General features: G+C 35.4%; 1 protein-coding gene across 2 annotated transcripts in view; it reads right to left on the reverse strand.

The window, feature by feature from the left end:
* Positions 1-21,542, reverse strand: part of COL11A1 (collagen type XI alpha 1 chain) — a 165,482-nt gene that overhangs the window by 15,615 nt on the left and 128,325 nt on the right. For both annotated transcript variants that reach the window (XM_075156450.1, XM_075156448.1), the window contains 8 exons: positions 18,704-18,757; positions 17,713-17,766; positions 17,561-17,614; positions 9,784-9,837; positions 9,174-9,281; positions 8,931-8,984; positions 8,583-8,636; positions 7,331-7,384 (listed from right to left, as the gene is read on the reverse strand). In XM_075156450.1, coding sequence (XP_075012551.1) covers positions 7,331-7,384; positions 8,583-8,636; positions 8,931-8,984; positions 9,174-9,281; positions 9,784-9,837; positions 17,561-17,614; positions 17,713-17,766; positions 18,704-18,757 — 486 coding nt within the window. The remainder of the gene's footprint in view (positions 1-7,330; positions 7,385-8,582; positions 8,637-8,930; positions 8,985-9,173; positions 9,282-9,783; positions 9,838-17,560; positions 17,615-17,712; positions 17,767-18,703; positions 18,758-21,542) is intronic.

Consider the following 21,542-nt stretch of genomic DNA (forward strand, 5'->3'; position numbering starts at 1 on the left):
CTCTACAAAAGTTCTTTTTGACTAAGCAGATAGAACTCGGTACTGCAGGAGGATGAGAGATGGGATAAGGTTCAGGGGAAGGCCACAAAACAGGAGTCGCAGCAGCACTGTGACTACCTATTGCTGATGTCACCCATCTTTCATTTTCTTACGGTTCCAGTGAAAAATAAAAAGACATTTTTCTCCTCCAGAACATCAAAGGCTGATTTTCAGGTCAGGGAATTAATATTCATAGCTTCAGTTATGAACAGAAGCAGTATGTACAATCTAATGTACTCTTTGAAAATGGTTCTCTAATATATGCACTTAGCTTAGAAAAGAGGCACTCACATAATGGACCAACTGTTTTCCTACAAGGTTAATTTTTAGCCTGGGAAATGTCTTTATTACAAGTAGATATTTCTTGCCAAGCAATGAGCAGCTTAAAGCAAAGGGAAAAAAAAGGGACTATGATCAAATATAAGGTGATTTTCTGAATCTATAAAACTTACTCCCTAAGACTCATGTGTTCTTTAATGCAACAAGCAGTTTGTTATGTAGAAATTAAAAAAAATGTTCTAAGGACGAGCAACAAGAAAAATTCAATCACTTCCATTTATTTACTGCTTTTTACTTCATAACAATAGACAAAAAAATGCAGGCCCTTAGAAGTAAAGCACTAAAACACATTCTTAATTTTACAGACAAGAACTGTTCTTCCAGTCAAGCATCTACCTGTATGCTTTGTGAGCTCAGGGCTTTAGACCAGAGCTTGACCTAATAGCAATTTTTTATACTAGAGCTGAATTTAGCCCGAATTTTTTATAGCCTGATATATTTCACCATCTACTACTATTGGCACATACCTTGAGCAACGCCACCAGTTTTATTTTAATTCCTGGAAATTTACATTTTGTAACTATTTACATAGAAGTATATTAAGATCATTCATTTGCTTCTGAAATTAAGCTTTCTCCAGGGTGGAACTGAACATCTGCACTACTGTATGAACCTTTTGGCCAACAGAGATAGTTCGGGCTTTCTATCAAAGGTAATGCAAAATGAATTAAATTACCCACAGTGGACTTTGGTCATTTGTTGTGGTTATCTACAAGTTGTTCTCTTTGGTATTTTTAAGACCTGTAAGTGGTAAAGGACTTAGTTTTATCTCTTCAAAAGACAGAGAAGCTAAAAAGCCCTGGGCAGTGTAGTCCAATTGCTGACTCTCTAAAACAGGAAGAATAATTTAAATCACTACTGTTCCAATAATAATCTCTGATGCATATACCCCTTTGTGTAGGTTGTAATCGGTTGGGTGGATCGCAGTTTGCAGCGATAACTAGAAAAACGATTAGCAGGTATATAAATAAACTCAGGAACATTTTAGAAACAGGACTTTTTTTTCTTACGTGAATTAATTTACATGCCCATTGTCTTTACTGCTTGAAAATTCCATTTACTCAAGTTCCCTTATGGATGATAATCTACCCTACCTAAGAAACTGAAAAGGGTTGAGTGTGGTAGTTTGTATTTGAGAAATATGGTCTCTGCATAATCTAGAAATGCAGCTGCAACATGAATTAGCAGGGCTAAAAACACTGTGATCGATAAATTACAAATACAATGAATCATGATTGCTAAACAAAGGGGGTGCATTCATTATCAAACAGTGCCAATGCTGCACCAAGCGCAAAGCAGCTAAATGCTCTTTCTAACGGGCTGTGATTGCTGGCATGGCACAGATGGTGCTTCTACAGAGGAAGACTGCTAATTATTATTTATCTTACCTTCCTACACTTGAGTTGTTGGAGTGTCTGGTAAATTTTAACTGACAGGAAAGATCTCAATAGCAATAATTTTAAATTAATGCATGGCTCCCCACCCTCACCACCCCAGCTACCATGGTGATTTTTATGATCATTACACTTCAAGTTTGGACGTATTGCCTGATACATTTTATGCAGAACTGAGAAGACAAAAGAACTCATACAGAAACAAACTTGTCCTCAGTTTTTGTTACATGAACCTATTTGACATTTTTGTCTGCTCTTCCACATTTCATAATTTCATTAAGATAATTTAAACTGTTGTTTATAGCTGTCTGTCATCTGACTAAAAACATGATTTCCAACACAGAAAACCATTATGACATTTCATCAGTCTATTAAGATAGGAACCTGGTGTATTGTTAGTGTTCTGTGCATTTTCAGTCAAGAGAGAAAATGGGCTTAATTTTTAAGTGGTGTGTGCACCCTGCTGAGGCAGCAAGATGCTGAGGCCAAAATAGAAAAAAATCTCCTTCCTAGAAACAACTCCTTTTTTTCTAAGTTATGCAACTCTATATAAAGGCAACTAACCAAATAAACTTTTGCTTCTCAAAATTTAGAGGCTGGCTTTGTTGCAGTATTGACATCTGTTCTGTTATTGAAAGCAGACAGTATGCCCTCCAGTTTAGAACAAAAATGTATCTTAGTCTTGCACTTTAAATTCTAACATTTTTAGATTGATATATGGAGCCTTATGTGTATGTGATCTAGACATCTAATTGACTCTAATAAAGAAAACAGCCAAACAGCAGAAAACACAGCTGAAGGGCCTAGCAGACTGAAAGGTTGAGAGGAACATAAGCATGTGTTGATTTTTATTGATTGTATATATTACTTGTTTTAAGAATGAATGTTGTTTGGTGGTGTCTTTTCCTTGTGCTATTTTTAACATTTGTCAGATAGAAATCAATTAATTCAAACTAGAGATATTACCCAGTACTCTATGGCAAAACACCAAAAAAAAGTCCCAAAAGTATGTGCAAAGAATTAAGTTTCAGAAAAAAATAGTAATAACATAACTGTAGAGTAATCCGGTCTTTGTATCTACATTTCTAGATAAGCAGGCATTGGATCAGGAGGCCTTTCGAGATGTTCCACTTCTCATTGATCACAACTCACTTATTTGCTACATTGGAAGGAGAAGCTGGAAAACATTACACCTCTTCAGAAAAACAGTCTTCACACAGTATGCTGTTGGTCAAAGCTGATGCTATTATGAGCAACAGGAAAGCTTACAGCCGAGAACTCTCACTGACAAGCCCATAGCAATTTGTGAACTCCTTGGTTGTCTTTAGATTGCTCCAACAATAAAGTTAACTTTATAACGCAGTTTTTGCCTTCAGAACATTTAAGAACGCTTCAGAAGCCACATCCTTCTGTGAGGTTGGCAAGTTTCATTTTTCTCTTTTTGCAGATAGAGAAATTCAAATGGCAATATTACAAATGTTTAATGCATATAATGGGAAAAGGATTAGAAAAGGGGTTCCTAGTCCCAAAGCTGTATTAGACTATTTGTCTGTTCAGCTTGGAGTGTAATATACATACATGTAATGCCTCAAGTTTTGTAGAGAATCTAGGCTGATTTCCATCAGTGGAGAACTTGTCAAGGGATTTGATGATGGAAAGCCCACAGTGAGAGGAAGATGTCCTGATGAAGAGCAGCCATTCTTAAATCAGACAGAACTGGTAAGGCTAGAGTTGGGTCCTGGATAGCTAAGAAGTCAAGTCAGCGATCTGCTGTGGGCCACCTCTACCAAACTGCTTATTGTGCTGGATATTTTTATAAATGTAAAGTAAATATGACATCTGATGAAGTGGTAGCCATTGCGTCTAGTCTCTGAGGTCTTGATTGGGCAAGATGCTTAAATGGGCACTGAAATCTGCAAACTGAAACAAATGCATGTTTCCTAGCAAGCTGGTATGCTATGTTGAATCAGGAATACTAGGAAAGTTGATCAATTTTTCAAGTACCTATAACAGATTTCTTTAAATAGTATAAGTTTACTTTAAAAGTTCTTTCATTTGCATCGTAAGGCTTTGATGGCTTAACATAAAAATATGGGTTTTGGAAATGTTATATTTAACTGCTGCTGAACATTCTTCAGAAAGGTGATACAAAACTGTTAGCACTGGCCAGCTAGAACGCTAAGTTTAGCACTAAAATATTGTAGTTTAATTGCTCAAGTTTTCCCATCTATAATTATGAAAGAACATATATATAAAAAATGTATATTATGCAATTGATAACTTTGTTTTCTGTTTGACTTCAATAACAATTATGACATGCTTTTACTTCTACACTATTCTCATTCACATTCTGCCATCAGTATTCCATTAGCTGACTATTTCTGCCTAAGAAAGGGTAGCAAATGCTTCTGAGTACATTCCTTTTATTTTAGAACGATATCCTTTTTGGGGGTTATCAAGTATAAAAAAAATGTTTTAAACCAAGGGCAATATTTTTTCCTCAAAATATTTCCAACATTTACTCCTGTATTTTTATTGTTAGTATCTTCTCTTATTAAAAGTTATAAACCAAGATAAAATTTATACAGAATAAAAACCTGTCTTGACTATCCAAGTAAAGCAAGGTGTATATATATTCTTGTAGTATAGGAAATATTGAGCATAGTCTTTTACTTCATGGACAAGATACTCTTTAAAAGAATTACTATTTTTTTAATTCGTTACAGGGCATTTTATCATTGAATTCAAAAATAGACTTTAGCCAATACTAAACTAGTCCCTGAAAGTCTGATCCAATGAATATATATTTTTAAATCAGTTGGTGTTTTGGGCATTGATCCCCTCTTGCATTGAGCTAAAGAATTTGGCCTTCCATTTGTTAATGATAAAATCACTTCAGGTATATGTTTCCCTTGATAGATTTTATAGCTCTAATTTTCTAAACAGTATGTGCACAAATCCATGCCAGATTTGCACGCACAAGTACTATAATTACTTGCACCATAACTACATAGATGTGTAAAGCCTTCTGAGCATGTATTTATCTGATCTGGTACATGCACGTATCATTTCAGAAGTTAGGATCTGTAAAATATTAATTATGATTTAATGAAGATTAAAAAAAATCAAGAATATATGTAATCACTTTGAGAGACTTTATCAATGACTATGTCACAAGGTTTGCCCTTCATAGGTTATGGTTTTGACCTATAAATATATATATTTAATCTAGTCATTCATCTGAATATAGGATTTCGTTCTGAAGATACTTTCAGTTTTATAAGGGATAGACCAGTGTGTCTGTGGTATTAGGACTTTCTGAAAGGCAGTGGTGGAAATATCTTCTGGAAGACCAATTGTTAGGTCTGAAAAGTAATATATTAATTAGGGTACACATTTTGTGGATGCTCTAATGATCCATTTTTGTTTCATCCATAGATTTAACCTTGTATTTTGGTTTAGACTTGAGCTAACTGGTCATTAGCATGCTAGTCAATTTTACCTCTTCAAAGTAGGAATCTGGAACAGGCTTATTGTTCTGACATGTACTTCCTAAGTGGTATTTCTTAAAAGAAATTCACTATACTTCTTGACCATGAGACCCTTGCTGAGTCTGCACGGTTCTGGTACTTATTGTCAAAGCCTTTAGAGCACCACAGTAAAACAGTTTTGGTATTGGCATATCTCAGCAACTGACAGCAATCCTATTACCGTTACCCACCAATAACTAGGAAAAATAGTTTATTCTTGACCTTCACTTGCTAGTTGAATGTCACTGTAAGTGTGTATCTCTAGCTGAAGTCTCTTAGATAAAATGGGAAAACTCTATTTATGTCCATGTCTTTCACTAGAATTTGTTTCACAGGGAAAGCTGGGGAAACCTCTTTGTAACTGGCAATACTAGACACAGATTGCTCAAAACTCTGAAACCTGGTAATAAACATAATTTCCTAAGACCAGGCAGTGAAACTGAGTTCAGGTCAGTTCCAAAATACAGGGGAAGAGGGGAATGAAAATGAATACCAAAATATGGAGACTACAGTTGAGGAGTTCAAGGGACTAGATTTAAAAATATGAATCTTGAGCTCTGCCAGCTTGTCATTTCAGAGACAGAAAAACAAAAAATGGGGTGGAATGTTGCTTTCTAGTAGTATAGCCAGAGCTACACCTCAATAGACAGCAGTGTTACTACTGAAATGATATGTCCGTCTTACTCTGGATGAAAGGACACTTGTTAGGGGTTTTTGTTGAAATTGATTCTACCATAAAAAATGTTCTTCATTAGTTTTTATCAGTTGTATGTTCATTCTGCCAGCAAAGTATGAAGCTTTCAATCCTTCACTGTTTCTCTCTGGTGTAGTATCAATACAATGCAGACTCTCTACAAGCTTGAAACATTCAGGTACTCAAATAATGTAGAATCTGAGTCAACAAAATGTTTTCTTCAGAATTCAGGAATGGGATTACTTGGCAATATCTAGCCATACATTTTCCCTAAATTGGAAATGTGTCAAACCACAGGTGATGTGATATTTGTATTTCTAAAGCGTTTTTTGTCTAGGTACAATCAGATGCAATATATCCAATCTGTTAGGAACGAGCTACTGCCTTTCTGTATAATAAAGCAGGAAGTTCTAATTTGATGTCGAACAAACATACTAATTGCTAATATTCAATCGGGCTGTATTTCAGTTCTAGTGATAAGGTTGCTAATGCTACCATAATCATTTACAGTATTATAAATGTTTTGCAAGTTGGTGGAGCAAATAGATTATTGTGTAAAATAGATAAAACTAATTAGGCATGTCAGTTCACTCAAGCCTATTAAACGGAGCAATTTAACACATTTTGTTAAATAGCTCTCAGCTTACATTTAATGATGCCCCCTCCCTTGTTTTTTAAAGTGTAAAAACGGCAGCTAATTGCTCTCTGAAGCAGACCTAAAGGTTGGTGCATCTACTATAGTTCTGTAAGTGTAACGTTATTTACTGGTTTTGATTAGCTACATTTGTAAGGCCTGTGAAGCTTCAAAGACTTTAGAAATAATGGAATGACTTCATAAGTTACAGAAATGTCTGCTTGTTAATTTTGTATGCAGAGGGGATGACGTAGGTTTGCACAAAAGCTGCATTGAAAATATTTTATTTCAGAGGCTAAAGACACCAAAGCAGACACATTCTTCCTGCTCCCTGCCAGCAGTCATGTGCCTAAGGATGATGTCTTGTATTACCCATAATCACTCACTCCTGTTAGCAAACTAATTCAGCAGACACTGAATTCTTACCACAGTGGACACTGAATTAACTTGGATGAAAAGATGCATTTATAGATAAGGAATGCATTCTTCCCTATGTATTTTTGTTCCCATCTTCCATGTAACCCATATTAAAGGGTTTTCTCTGCTGTTTGTATTTTTTCATTTCTCTCATTACATTACTTAAAAGAAACTTCAAACGTTATATATGAGTGTCACAACATGGAAAACAAGTAGCTGAAATTCTCTAAAACGTAGTGTCTCAGAAAGAGAAATGTACAAGAGAAAACAAGAAATTACTTACTCTTTTTCCAGGTGGACCAGGTGGGCCAGCTTCACCTGAAGGACCGGGCGGGCCCTGCAGTGGAAAATGATAAACTCAGTGGTAACAAAGGATGAAGTTATTATCTTTATAAAATGCCACAAACATCTGCAATATGTTGGCCCCTTGCAATGGACAGAAAGTAAGTACCATAAATACATAGAGAAGTATACCTGCTTATTCCACAAATCCTTTCTTAGGGTGGTCTTTTGAAATTTTTAACAGCTTTTGTTACTGTACAAAATGCAATCCTTTTTTTTCTCGTTTGCAACAAAACATTTCAGAGCAGAAAGTGGCTGCACAGAAGTAACATACAGTCTTAGCCTACTGCCTAACTCCATTAAGAAGTTTCTTGCTTTCTCAGGTGCTGAAGTTGTTATTTTTGCTAAAATTTTTCACTTACATCTGTGAGTTAGCTGCCCCGTGGGTGGCTTTCTCTTGAAAAATCTTTTGTGCACTGATAGCCATTTGGCTACTCCATCTTGGTAAGCTGTGATACTCTTAAATATTTCAGGGTTGCTGAACAGTTTGATAAGTTTTTCTTCAGGAACACAACACTCTAAAAGTACTTACTGTTAAGACGTACAGATACTAATTTCCTGAAGTTTGCAGGTAAACCCCAGTTTATGACTTACTTCCAACCATATGTTCAATGTACTAGCATTTTTTATTTTCAAACCGTACTGTATAGGATAATTCCCTGATAATCAGAACTTCCAGAGCTAGAAAGAGACTTTCCAAAATGGAAACCCTATCTTTTTGCAATAAAAAATTAAATTAATGATGTTTTAATATGGGAATTACAGAAATATAAGAACTTTGATGCTTAATATGGGTATTGCTCAGATACTTCTTAACTTTCTTAAAACAGAAACACCAAGGTTTTTGCTTCATTTCATCAGGTCAGCTAATGAAGATTATTTGGCTGCAGCATTCCTTTCTTATGCTCAGAGTTGCTCTATTTTTAGTGCTTCTCAGCAGCTCCAGCACAAATCCTTAACACATCATTTGTTTCTACTTCTAAAAGAAATTGAGCTTCTGATTGTGATTATAATATGGGCAGTTCTATCTCTACAAGAAAATAAATAGATATTTTTCAGTATAATAGAAAAAGCATCCATTTAGAAAATATTTTTAACACTATGAATGTATAGAAACCACTGATTCAGCAAAAGATACTTTCTTAGCATAGGAGAGGACATGCAGCTGAAATAAAATGACAGAAACAACTCACAGGTTGACCAGGATCACCATCTTCACCCTTCTCTCCACCAACACCATCTTGACCCTACAGAATTCATGGGAAAATAAACAAAATACAAAATTCAGCTAAATTAAGTAATTTAGTTTCATATACAAATATAAGAGCACTATTTTTCTACAGAGCATTTTCCTAAGGACACTAGTTTTCAAAACTTTTTAAAGATTTCTAAACCTTTTTTAAGCCTTAAGAAATACATGAACAGAAAAGCAACAGATCTTACAGGCAAGACCTCATCCCCAGACAAGGAAGAGGCAGGGTTAACTAGAATTTAGTGCAAACCAAGATTAGGACCTAAAACCTTTTTTTAAGTATACTTACAGCTGGACCAGGTTCCCCAGGGGGGCCAGGATCTCCAGGAAAACCAACTGGGCCCTAGATAAATCAGGAAAAAAACCAAGGAATGTGTCATCCATTGACAAGCAGGTAGCAATCATCACAAATATTTTATGAAGCGTATAATGACTTTAGTTCAAATGTAGAAAATTATGTACAGTTCTATATGTAGCACAACTTCAGCAGTGCTTCACAGTGCTTTGTATTAAAATTATTAAGCTCACTTACTGGGTTACCCTTAGGCCCATCATCACCTGGAGGTCCTTTAGCACCTGGCGGTCCAGCTGCTCCAGGTGGACCAGCCTCACCTTTTTCTCCCCTTTCACCTTTTGGACCCTGTAGAAAACATATGAACATGAAAATGTCATCTGGAAATTGAATGTCTAAAAAAAGATTACAATGGCAAAACTTTTTTTCAGACCTGGGCAATGTTACTCATCAATAAATGCTGGCATGTGAATGGGAAATTAGGACCTCAGCCTCAGATTGGAAAACCTGTGAATCTCAGGTTGAGTGCCAACATCTGCACCCAGTTTGCATGAATGAACTGCCCTCAGAGAGAAAAACATGCATGTCAAAGTTAATACTTTTGGAAGAACAAATAGGTACTCTCTTAGGAAGTCTTCAGCTTTGTCCTCTAGGTGTTAATACAAGATGTGGCTATAATTATAAGGGAACAAACTGCACTTTAAAGGTGTAAGTTCTTCACTGAAAATTTAAAGAAAACATACACAAGTACTCAAGTGATCTGATTAAATGCTTTCTAAAGCAAGCACTACCAGATACCTTAGTTCACCATAATAAAGGTTAATAGTAAAGACAAAACCAAAATACTCACAGATGTTCCAGATTCTCCAGGAGGTCCAGGGTTACCAGCTTCTCCAGGTTCACCCTGTAAATGTGTGAGGATAAATTGATGAGCCATTAGGGAGAATATTTCTATGAATTTACTTCTATTATTGCATATTCTTCTCATGCTTATTCATGTGAACAGCTTACAGAAACTGTCTTTTGTTTGATCTACCTAAAGCGGGTTGAGTTACATATGGTTTTGCAGAACTGGAATCTGAAATTTTAGAGAGAATATATCAAACTAAGCTTTTAGTGAGCCAGGGAGACTAACCTTCCCTTTGGGCTTTGAAAGATCTTCCCCTTTGTTATACCACGTATTGCAAATTTCCTGTTTGTCATCTTTCTTTCTAGTCACAGAAAAGCCAAAGAAGTATATTGACTGGTTTTTTCTCTAGAAGCTACATTTTGCCTGGAAGTGAGTTTGTACAAATAAGAGAATATGGATTGGAAATTAATGTCAATGGAGTGAAGATATTATTAATATAGCTACTGTTCAAATAAAAAATTATATAAAGAAAAACATAAGGATAAAATAATAGCATAACAGTTAGTAAAACTTTCATCACAGGCCACAAAGGTGTACACTATGTTTTTACTGGTGATGGAAATTGTTAAGTAAAGCAGATGGCTTTGAGGACGACACCATGTGAAGAAAATCTGTGCAAGTCAAAGATTATACACTATTAAGTGAATGTTTAAGTTAATTCAGTCTCTTTTTGAGCTAATACACAGTATTGGCTCAAAGGCTGTCTTTGCAATTGTTAATTTTAAAGTTTATTATGACTGATTATTTTCTAGCTCAGTGGTCTGATAAATAAACCTTTATAGAAAAGTACTCTGTTATTAGAATATTTAGCTATTAGCATCACAGACACACAAATCTGTGAAAGGATAACAGAATCTGCTTTGTGATTGTCATGGAGTGCTGAGATAAGAACTATATATTTTTATTCCAAAGGATTTCTCAATGTAACTGCTAACGGGGGGATTTTCCCCCATACATATTCTTTTTCCAAACCAAATGAGCCTCGCCAATAATTATGCCTATAAACAAGAGTATTTCAGTGCTGAAAATGCATTTCACCCAATCCCCTCTACTGAACTCAAACACAGATTTGGAATAAATTTGTGTATTCTTCATATCCTGTATGACCTGCACGCCCCTCTTTATTCTATGACAATTCAATTAGTACAACATGCATGTCTGTCATTTCCACGCAGACAGTATAAAAGTATAAATCATAAAATATGAATTTTAAACAAATCTTATGGTGTAGATACTGAACTTCTTTTCATAGAAGCTAATGGCAGCACGATGACCTCACTGAGTCCAGAATTTGGCCCAATGTAAATATTACATTAGATGAATGGAAGAAGATCTGAGTACCCAACTGAATTCCAGAATTGGATAATTAACAGATTACCACAATTTTAGGAGCAATATTAAAATGTCCTTTAGAAAGGGCACTTTTAAAGGATGAATTTGCCTTTAGAAACTGTGGTATGTTTTATTAGACGTTCTTAAATTTGCAGTAATCTTAAAAATTAATGATCCCTTTTAGTACTTAATATTCATTTGCTTCTATGATATAGCATTCATTATTTTTAAAAAAAAGGCTAGTGGATACTTCAGGTCAATAAGCATTAAGTATGTTTTCTAGGAAAATTCATAATCTTTATTTCCTTATCCTCTGCATAGGGTTTACTGAATCTGCAGCATCATTAGTATTGTTTTTTTGTCCATGCCTACTATCAATCAAATTAGATCTATGTAGCAACAGAGAATGAGGTCTGGAATTAGCAAACAAATTGGTGTTATTCAAGTTAGTAGATAGATTATATCTAACAGAGTCCACAATATAGACCCCTTCAAGAGGTGTCCCCATTGCAGGACTAACCAAGTGAGTGTTAGTGCCAATTGTGCCAAGTCTTGCCTGACAAGTACCTGTGCCAGTATAATCCCCTTCTAAGCTTCTCAGAGATTAAGTTCGTCTTCTGCCTTTCTGCCAAATGTTATTGTAATTTATGATGATTCACATTTTATTTGTAATCCACTCTTTACCCTTCTTGTTGACAAACACATCTTCATTTTATGATACCATGCAACAAGAGAGACGATGGGCTTTCTCTGACCTATTGACCTATACTTGGGGACAAAGGGGGAACACTGTGCTCCTGCGATCTTGGGGATCCTGCTATAGCACGCATGTTGAAATTGGCAGATGCAGGCAGCCTATATGAGCTCTGTGCATAGTAACTCCCCAATAAGCAGCAGTGTGGAAGATAGCAAAATTGGAAGGGCTAGAAAATGTCAAGATGTTCCCCTTAAAGGGCATCTGTGAAAGATGAGACCAGTTAAAATTTCATCTCACATTAATACATCTAAATCATTGCTCTATTAAAAAATGTGACTCTTGCCTGTATGCAGTCCTTGTTTTTTCTGACACTGATTTTTATATTCCAAATATTAGGTACTATGGAAGGTTGTACTTGTTTTAGACAGCTGTTAAGGGAGTTAAACAATGTTTTGATAGAGAAGATTGTAACTGATATATATTTACAGAGTGCATATTTATAGCCACTAAAAACTGCAATCTGTAGGTTATTGTTTGCCCTTGTCTTTCTTCACATTTTTGGTAAGGATGGTATTAATTCAGAATCTGATGCACCTTCTCCATCGGAAATATCTCATGTTCTTTTGGGAAATAGATTTTATGATCTAATAATAGATTTATTCTGCCTCTGGAATTTTTCTCCTCTTTTGTTATCAGGTCAGGTCTTTTAAAAGTTAGTGTGGTCTTTCTTAGGCATAGCCTTCCTCTGACAGGATTTCAGCAAGCAAAGACAGAAATTCTGAACTACACGGAGTCATGTCATATCATGGACATGTTTAATTCTGAAAACCTCCTTGGATTAAGCAAGCAGAATGATTTGAATCAGGCTAAGGACAGTAGTTTAAAAGTCCTTTGTTTTCCTTATTATGACCAGTTTTAGAGAACTGTCCATACAAAGCACAGAGACAGAGGCATAGTGGATGGAAGGCTGCTACCTTTTGGTTAAATTCTGGGATGTGGTGATTTATTTTGTAAGAATGAGAGGCAACTTTGCAACTGAATGGGTTGTGAAAAGGATTCAAGTTACACTTTTGCTCCTTTTTGCCATCCTCACAAGGTAGAAGAAAAGAGAAGAACTGTGACTCTAGAAGACAATCCCTTTTCACATAGGTATGCATATGTGACTGTGTTACATATATTATGGCTCTGTGGAGAGATAAATTTAATCAAGAGAGAAATTCTAAAGCTGTGCTATATTTTCTGGGAATGCTTATGTTTACAAGCATGTTGGAGAGATGGAGAAGGATGAGAAGAGATCACAGTAAGTGAGTAAAGTTATTAGAAGTAATTTGTTAGGACAGATATTCAGGTAGGATAAACTGTCATTGACACATCTTGATTAAGTACCTTAGCAATTGCCTACACAGAGGTGTGTGGAAAAATGATATGCACACATAAAGATGTCTGAGCAAAATTTTCAGACATGTTTTTAAACTTAGGGCCAGAATACTCAATTGATTTTGTCCTCTCACTTCCATCTGCAGTATAAATCAATGACTGATTAAACATGTAAACTATTGATTTCACTTGTTTACTGTGTTGGACTCCTTATTAGTGTACTATTTTAAAAATTATTTTAGAATGATATAATAGGAAGGAGTATAAACCCAGATGTGTGTAGTGGTTTTCTAACATCAGACTTTTCCATATAGTAAAGCAGATTTAAATTCTGAGAGGCTACAGAAAGAACCTAAGCATAGGTTCTGCAGACACTCATTTTGCATTACTCATTGACTCTCCCAGTTTAACGCATGCTGTGGAAGGGAGAAAGGGTGGAAGAATGGCACAGTACTCAGTGCAGTTATCACAGATTAGCCCAAATTAAAAAGGCAAATTTATTTTATTAGGCTTTGTGGAAGAGAAGTGTGAGGTTAATGTTACTTGTTCTGTTTCCTCTCTGTGTTGTAAATTGTTAGATGTTTTAAAACATCTAAGGCCCAGTTTTGAGAAGTCACAAGCAACTTAATGGGTATGTAGAATATCTGCATGGTAGGCCTTTGATATCAAATTAGAGATAAGCATATGTTCGTACATTTTGTTTTTCCGCTTTTTCTTAATTATAAGCACATCAAAGAGAAGAATCTCTGGGTGGAAGCTGGATTTAAGTGCTTCTAGTTGAGTGTAAGTCTCAAGACTTCTAGACCGCTCCATGGAGGCTACAGGCATTAATAATGCAAGGCTACATGCACATTTGTGCTGCAGATATCTTTGAACATTTAGGCCTTTGTGTGTACAGCAGAGGAAATACAAGCTAGTTTAAAAATACATGTCACTGTGACAAAAATTTTTTATAATTTGCCAAAAGATAAGGGAGCTTTGAAACCCTGGTATTAATGACAAAGTATCTCCTAGTCTAACCATTCAAACATGAAAGTGAACAAATCTATTTCACTCCCCAATAGTGTCAGGGAGGACACCAAAATGTTTTTCCACACTCTACAATCAGCACTGCATTGCATTATCTGTAGTATGATACGTCTTTCCTGAAAGGGATGCAGAGGCCAAAGCATGCTGATATAGTAAGAAAAACATACTGGGGAAAAATTATGTGGGAAAAAAAGAAAAAGAGAAAAATGTATGTTTGTTTAAAAATGTGAACTGTCCTCCCATTGTGGGAACTTCTCCTGAAAAAACAACTCTTCATGATTTCTGAGCTTGCAGTAGTCATTAAATGGAACTGAAATTAAGAAGGAAGATGTCCTAAGTAGGAGAAAAACTGGCATGTACTAAAACTTGAGAAGGAGGAGGAAACTAATTAGAAGAAATAAAAACTTCCAAAATAATAAACTTGGAAACTTCTTCGTGTGAATGCAGAGAATATGGGAAATAAGCAAGAGAAAATAAAAATGACAACCGGTGATGAACAGTCTAAATTTCATATTCTTGAATTAAATTTGGTGGGCTGATTATGACAAATAGGGATTCTAAATCACATAGAAAAGTCACAGGGAGAAGCAAAGGAGAAAGGAGTTCAATGTAAGTCAATGTTTTTACAAAATGATCGGAATGTAATTTGATCATGAAACAGTAAAAATTACAGAGGTGATTGAAACCAATGGTGAAATTCCTGTTGACTTCAATGGGCCACAATATTATACAAGTAATTTGTTTTTTTTTAAAGCAGTGAATATAATGGGTGCTACTCTGGATGTAGTGTTCTCATAATAAACATTTTTCTCTGTACCCTAGTGCTCACAGGAAGAATTTTTCTTCCCACAGTGCCCATTTTTTTCTGTGTTCTGTTGACATACAGACTCTCTTTTTTCAATAACTTTTTTTGCCATCTCTACCAACTGTTACATTCAGACATGTTTTTGGTTCTCTTCCCAGAGAGAAAAAACAAATCCTGCAGCTCTTCATGAGGCCAAACTCTCTTTTAAGATAGGCTGGAGGAACAATGTCACAAAATTGGGAGAGTAGAGGGAATATCCTTATTAATAATTAAATCAAGCGGGGGGACATCATATTTGTATATCTTATGCAATTACGGGTAAAAAAGATTGAAGACACAAGAATGCCACTGCTACCAAGAGGTGGATTGATGCTTAGAGCCACATCCTAAGAAACAGGGAATGCAATGAAGCACTGTCAGCTTAAGACATGGCAGTGCTACCATGAAAAAACTACAGTATAAAGTTAATATCTTCATCTGCTTGGGCTCAGTACCCTTTGATCTCAAAAGACAAAGAAGGGGGACAAAGTAGGATATTTTTCCATCAAGGCATATATTATATTACATTATTCTAGTACTCTCTTCACCACATCCCAGAGCACTGGTAAGTGATTTATTTGATGGGCATGTAGAAAAAAATCATGAAACATCTGAAGATTCTATTGAAAGAATAGTTTGGTCATACTGATTAGAAGTTGGTGATTCCTTTTGGCATGGCCCTAATATAAGTGAAGGGTTATTTAAAGAAAAGACATTTTAGTGAAAAAAAACTAGACACACAACCAAAATTTTATGGTAGATGTCAACAATATTGAAGAGCATCATAAAAAAGATCTTTTGTTATCACAGAGGAACAAGAAGCTTGTGAGATACTTTAGGATGAACTGCAGATTTTCTTTTTTTTTTTTTTATTATGAGTCATACAAATGATCCTGGGAAAACAATGGCAACTTTCTTATCTTGTGAAAAGAAAGAATACCTAAAAGCTCTGTGAAGCAGAGTGACATGCTTTTGGACAGTGATCAAGAGGAGGATCATGACAAATATAAGTGATGTTGATTGACCTGGTACTTAAGTCATTATTTGTAAATTCATAGATGGGATGGATTTGTACCTAAAGGCACAATACTGGTACACTGTGTCAAAGAGAATATGTGGATAAATGAAAGGGAGCAAAAGTTAGGACTTCTGAAGTGCTGAATTTCAGTAATGGTGTATGAGGAAGATGAGGGAAAAGGTACCCGTGCATTTAATTATCTGATGGGACAGGAAGAAAAAGGGAGAACTTGCTTCACATTCTGAAAAGTTATCAATACTGTGAGCTTTCTGAAAAACTACCAATACAGACATTCCTAGGGATGTCTTTTCTAGAATTCATTGACATCAGTGTTTCATTGAATATATATGATATTCTGTAGCAAATACTTAAATACTCAAGAGCAATCTACATAGTTTCTCAATAAGTTATTTACACAGTGGCCTGGAATATATTTCTATTCTGTTTCCTTCACTTTTTGCTCCTTTCAAAATCTTCTTTCCAAATCCAAAGTTAAAGCAAAAAATTGTATTAAATCTGTAACATTACAGCAAAATGCTTTTAGGCTTACACGCATGATACGGCTAAGGTCGTCGAACTTGTTAAAATAAACATAAATAAGAATTTCAAGAGAGACTTTTGAATCTTGTGTTTGCTCAGATTTTATAATAGTTTACACTGGTGATTCAAATAAATCACACAAAATAAGCCATTACGTCTATTGCATACAATATTTTTCCTTTAAGAAAAAGGAAGATATTATCTGACATGTTCTTCAGTTAAGATATGAAATTTGAGAAAAACACTACCCCATATACAGGTAGGAAATTTTCTGAATAGAGAACTGAAAATAGCAATGAAAATAATTTTGATGAATGAATGTTGTATAGCATCAGTCTTAAGTCAGGTTTTCAACCAACACAAATCATCCTCCAGCCTTTGACTTTATTGGAACTGTATCTAGCTGTATGAGGAACAGATACGTATTGATGCTTCAGGTCTGCTTCACCTCACTTATACATTAGATAATAGCTTATATTCTTAACATTCCAGATAGAGGGCTACATGATATTCTAAGCTACACTAGTATAAAATGAAAATCACTTGAAGCCAATAATGTCACTGTAGGCATCAAATTATGTAGTTAAGGAAATCACCATAACCTTACTTTAATCCTTCACCTGAAAACTACCTCTTCTGCTCCAAAGCTCTTTCCTCTGATTGTTAAATATTTTTGTGATGTAAAATGTGAAATAAAAAGACCAACTATGGTAAGTCAGCCATTAGGAGTATAGCTAGATCACTATTAACAATTACTATGTCAATGAAGGATATTTGGGAACTGTAATATAGCTATATAGCTCCAAAGAAGAATCAAAATGTATATTTATATTCCTATTCCAATGTTTTCTCTTTCTAGGAGGATATTATCAACACTCACCTTTTCACCAACACCTCCAACAGAGCCGATTGAGCCTGGGGGGCCTTGAGGACCCTACAATGATAAAAGATGTTAGTTATCCCAAATATAGTTATCACAAATATAGTACTTATTACTGAATTACTGAGAGAAAAAAATAGGTTAATTCTTACATCAGCTCCATTAGGACCCTGGGGACCTCTTGGACCTGGAGGGCCAGGTGGACCCTGTATCAAAGAGACAATTTGATATAGTTACAATCATAAAGATTAAGTCCAGCAGGGCTTTTTTGGCCCATAAAAATAATATACTCAATCCGGAGAGGACTTTTAATCTTCGCAGTGCTACGGAAACAGCAGGGCCAGATTGCTGCCCAGTGCGTGAGTTCACAAGGTGACAGGGGATCCGGGCTATATTACACAGTACCTGAGCTGGAAATGATCTGATGCTTAGGACTCCTGAGGATTGGTTTCCTGCATTGTATTTTCCCTGCAGGTTACCTGCATATCCCTTCCACTGTACAAAGACCCTGGAGTAGCTTATCCGTCTGGTAACAGCCATGTGACAGTACTGCACCATGGTGCCTACAGATGGGCAATAATAAAGCATCCAGGCTTGGCATAGGGTGTTGGAGGCAAATGTGTACTGTAGATAGCTTGCATTTCAGTCAGGACCAGCCCAGAAGGCATTCTGTCAACAGTATAAATAGTTGGAAAATGTAGTCTCAAGATTACCCAGAGAAACAGAGAAAACATAGCTAAGTAGTGTTTACCATCTTCTGGCCTGCAATTACCCGAAGCTAAGGTACAATGCCCTGAATTTCAGAAAAGCAGCTTCCAACTCTCTGGTGCAGTGGTCTCTCCTTTTTCTCTTTCTTTCCTGAAACTGCTTGCCACTGTCCTGTCTCAGACACACATAGCATCTGCTTTGCTACCTACTCTTCAGAGTATTTTCTTACATTACACAAATTTTGATATTAAAGATGAGGAGATAGATGTGGGAAAGCAAAGTAAAGCCCAGAGAGAGTTTACGTTACACAAAATGTTTCATGGTCAGGCACCAAATTCAGAAGTAGCTTATCAAATTGTGAGCTACAGAGGAAAGACAATAACACATGGATGATATTTATGGGCCCCAGAGTGACCTATGGAGAAGAAGTCTTACCATTGGGCCCACATCACCATTTTCACCCTTTTCACCTGGTGGGCCAGGCAGACCCTAAAACACATGGAAGAATAAAGAAAACTATTAGTAGGGTACCTGGAATGCTGAGTTATAAATCAATATGAAACAATATAAATCAGATCTACATGTGAAACTTGGAAACTTGGGCAGGGGGAACAAGAAAACAAAACCTATTTGCATTAAAACAAAAAAGAAGAGGAGTTTTTTATATTACAGCAAATATATAGGTAATCCTAGGATGTTTAAAGCAGGTGAGGTAGAAAATTTTTGAAAAAAAATGGACACAGAAATGCTAGGGTGGCTGACTTAAAAAACACTGCCATCATTATCCAGACCCCAGGTGGGCATTTGGATAATTTGATTTTTGCTATGATACATATATATGTGAAGAAAACGTGATCAGTGCAGTACAATGAAGTGGTATGCAAAGATGTCTAAACTACCTGAGTACTGGAAGCTGTATAACTGCTTTAATACGGTGTACAGTGGAGGTGGTAAATCCTGCTGAGGGGCATTGCATTGGGTTATGCAAACATATCCTTAGAAGCAAAGTGTCCAAGTTTGACTAGTAACAAATACCAAGAGAAGGAAAAAACTGTAGCTGATGCTAATACTGATATCTAGTATAATGTTACCCCAGCTAGAAGCACTATCACCACTAAGCTGGGAATTCCTAAATGTAGGATCAAAGCTTGGCTTCTACAAAAAGCAGATCCCCTGGATCTGGAGTCAATAGCATTATATTGATTTACATTATATTACAATCTGGTTCTAAGACTCACCTCTTGGGTTCTGCTACTTTCAAAGTATGTATCAAACTATAGCTAACCAGATTGGAAAGTACAATTTGCCATCTTTGCTACAAAGCTGTATAAAAAAGTATGAAGTATAAATTTAGCCAGCACTATATCCATTCCTCAGCTGCCCTCCTACTTTGACACAATCTGAACAGTAGAAGGATTTGTCAAAATTCAAAGATAATACTTTTCTAAAAATGATGTGTGTCTGTCGCGAATGAGTGGTTTAGAGGCCGCTTAAAGAGATCAACAAGCGGCCCAGATCAACAAGTGGCCCAGGGAAGAAGGGGGGTATGAATGCACCACCACAGTGTCTCTGTTGTCTACTACCGCGAAAACTTGGCTGACCTGTTAGTACATTGTGGTTGTTGTGAAAGCCTGTTTACTATCAGATAATCAGCATGAAAAAAAGCCAGCTTTAGTTCATGTGGTGACACAGTAGTTTTTCTATATAATCCTTGCTTATTTTAAAAGATACTAGACTGTATTCTATTAAAATGGAAGCCCATAGCTGATAATACTATATTCAGTGACATGTATTGATTACAGTACATACTGAGTAGTAATGCCAGGGTTATGATAACAGGTGGTTTTATTACTTTCTAACTTTCTTCATGTTTACTTTTTGTAACCTTGTAATAGTTCAACAAATGAAATTTGATTTGACTTTAACTGTTTCCTTCACTGTGAGGAGTTTTAAATAACAATTTTGTAGCAAATTGTTCTAAAGAGTGATTAGACTTGGACTAGATGACTAATCTTTAGAGAGATGAATCCCACCTCAAATAAACTAGATCTTCCAGCTGCCAACAGTCCACTAAGTTCTACCCCGTGAACATAAAAAGACATTTAGCTTAAAAAGTTGAATGCCTTATCCATTGTGATGCATGGTCATGATAGACCTAAACAGCTCATTCAACTGCTTGCAGATGAGGTATTTATGAAACTTTACTTGATATTTCTGTCTTTGAAACATTTACTTGAGATTTCTGTCTTTGAAAAGACTTTCCAAAGCCATTCGGTGAACTCCTGTTTCAACACTCAAAAACTCCAGCTGATTTCACTGAATCAGTATTTCATGCATTATTGGACATGGTATTTTGGCAGTCCTTTCAGTTCCTTTTGGCAAGAACTAATTGAGGTGTTTGTAATTTAATATTTCAAAATTTAAGTAAAATTGCCATAAATTGACTATAAGATAACCTAGATAGGCCCATAGAGTTTTTCAGATTTTCTTTACTTTCAACTCTTTTTGTAAGAAACTTCCTTATTTTTAAAAATACTATCAAAATTAAATAGCAAAGAAATTCATAATTAAGGTAATAAATATTCAAAATTACCAATGTTCGCTTTTATGAACAAAAATACTTTTTACTTAATGTCCAGTGTAAATATCAGTAGAATTTAACTGGACTAAGTGTGATATAGTTACCATGGAATATTATATATAAGACAGAAAGTTGTTGCTCCCCAACAGTTCATAATTACCATGAGAATTGCATTACTGAATAAAAGCAGCTCCTGATTTCTCAATGGTACTTCAATACCATTAGCATATATGGGATCTTGGTCCATGGATCAACATATTCAAATTAAAATCTTAATCAGAGAAATAAAATTCCTTATTTGAAATATTTCATTTGCATAAGTCTCAACCTAATTGATTTTGATATTTATGTAGCTTAGTGCTCATTAAATTTAAAATGTTAAGGTGGACTTTATTGAAAAACATCAATTGAAACAGTATCCTAGATCTGAGAAAAATTACAAGGATAATTTTATTTCACTCTCTTTAAAATAGTAAAAAACTTAACAATTCATAATAAAATTTAGGAATCTTTTTTTTCTGAGTTATTATTCCTGAAAATAAAGATGTTTTCAATTTCAAAGGCAATAAGAATCTACACAAAACATATGTGTTGGTGCAGTAATGAACTGTTTATCTTCCATGGAGGTTTGCAATATTTTAAAAACTTCACTGTAAGTTTTGTGAACTGCATTGAAATAGAATTTTAAAAATG

This window comes from Calonectris borealis, chromosome 8 (assembly GCF_964195595.1).
Source record: "Calonectris borealis chromosome 8, bCalBor7.hap1.2, whole genome shotgun sequence".
Classification (NCBI taxonomy): Eukaryota; Metazoa; Chordata; class Aves; order Procellariiformes; family Procellariidae; genus Calonectris; species Calonectris borealis.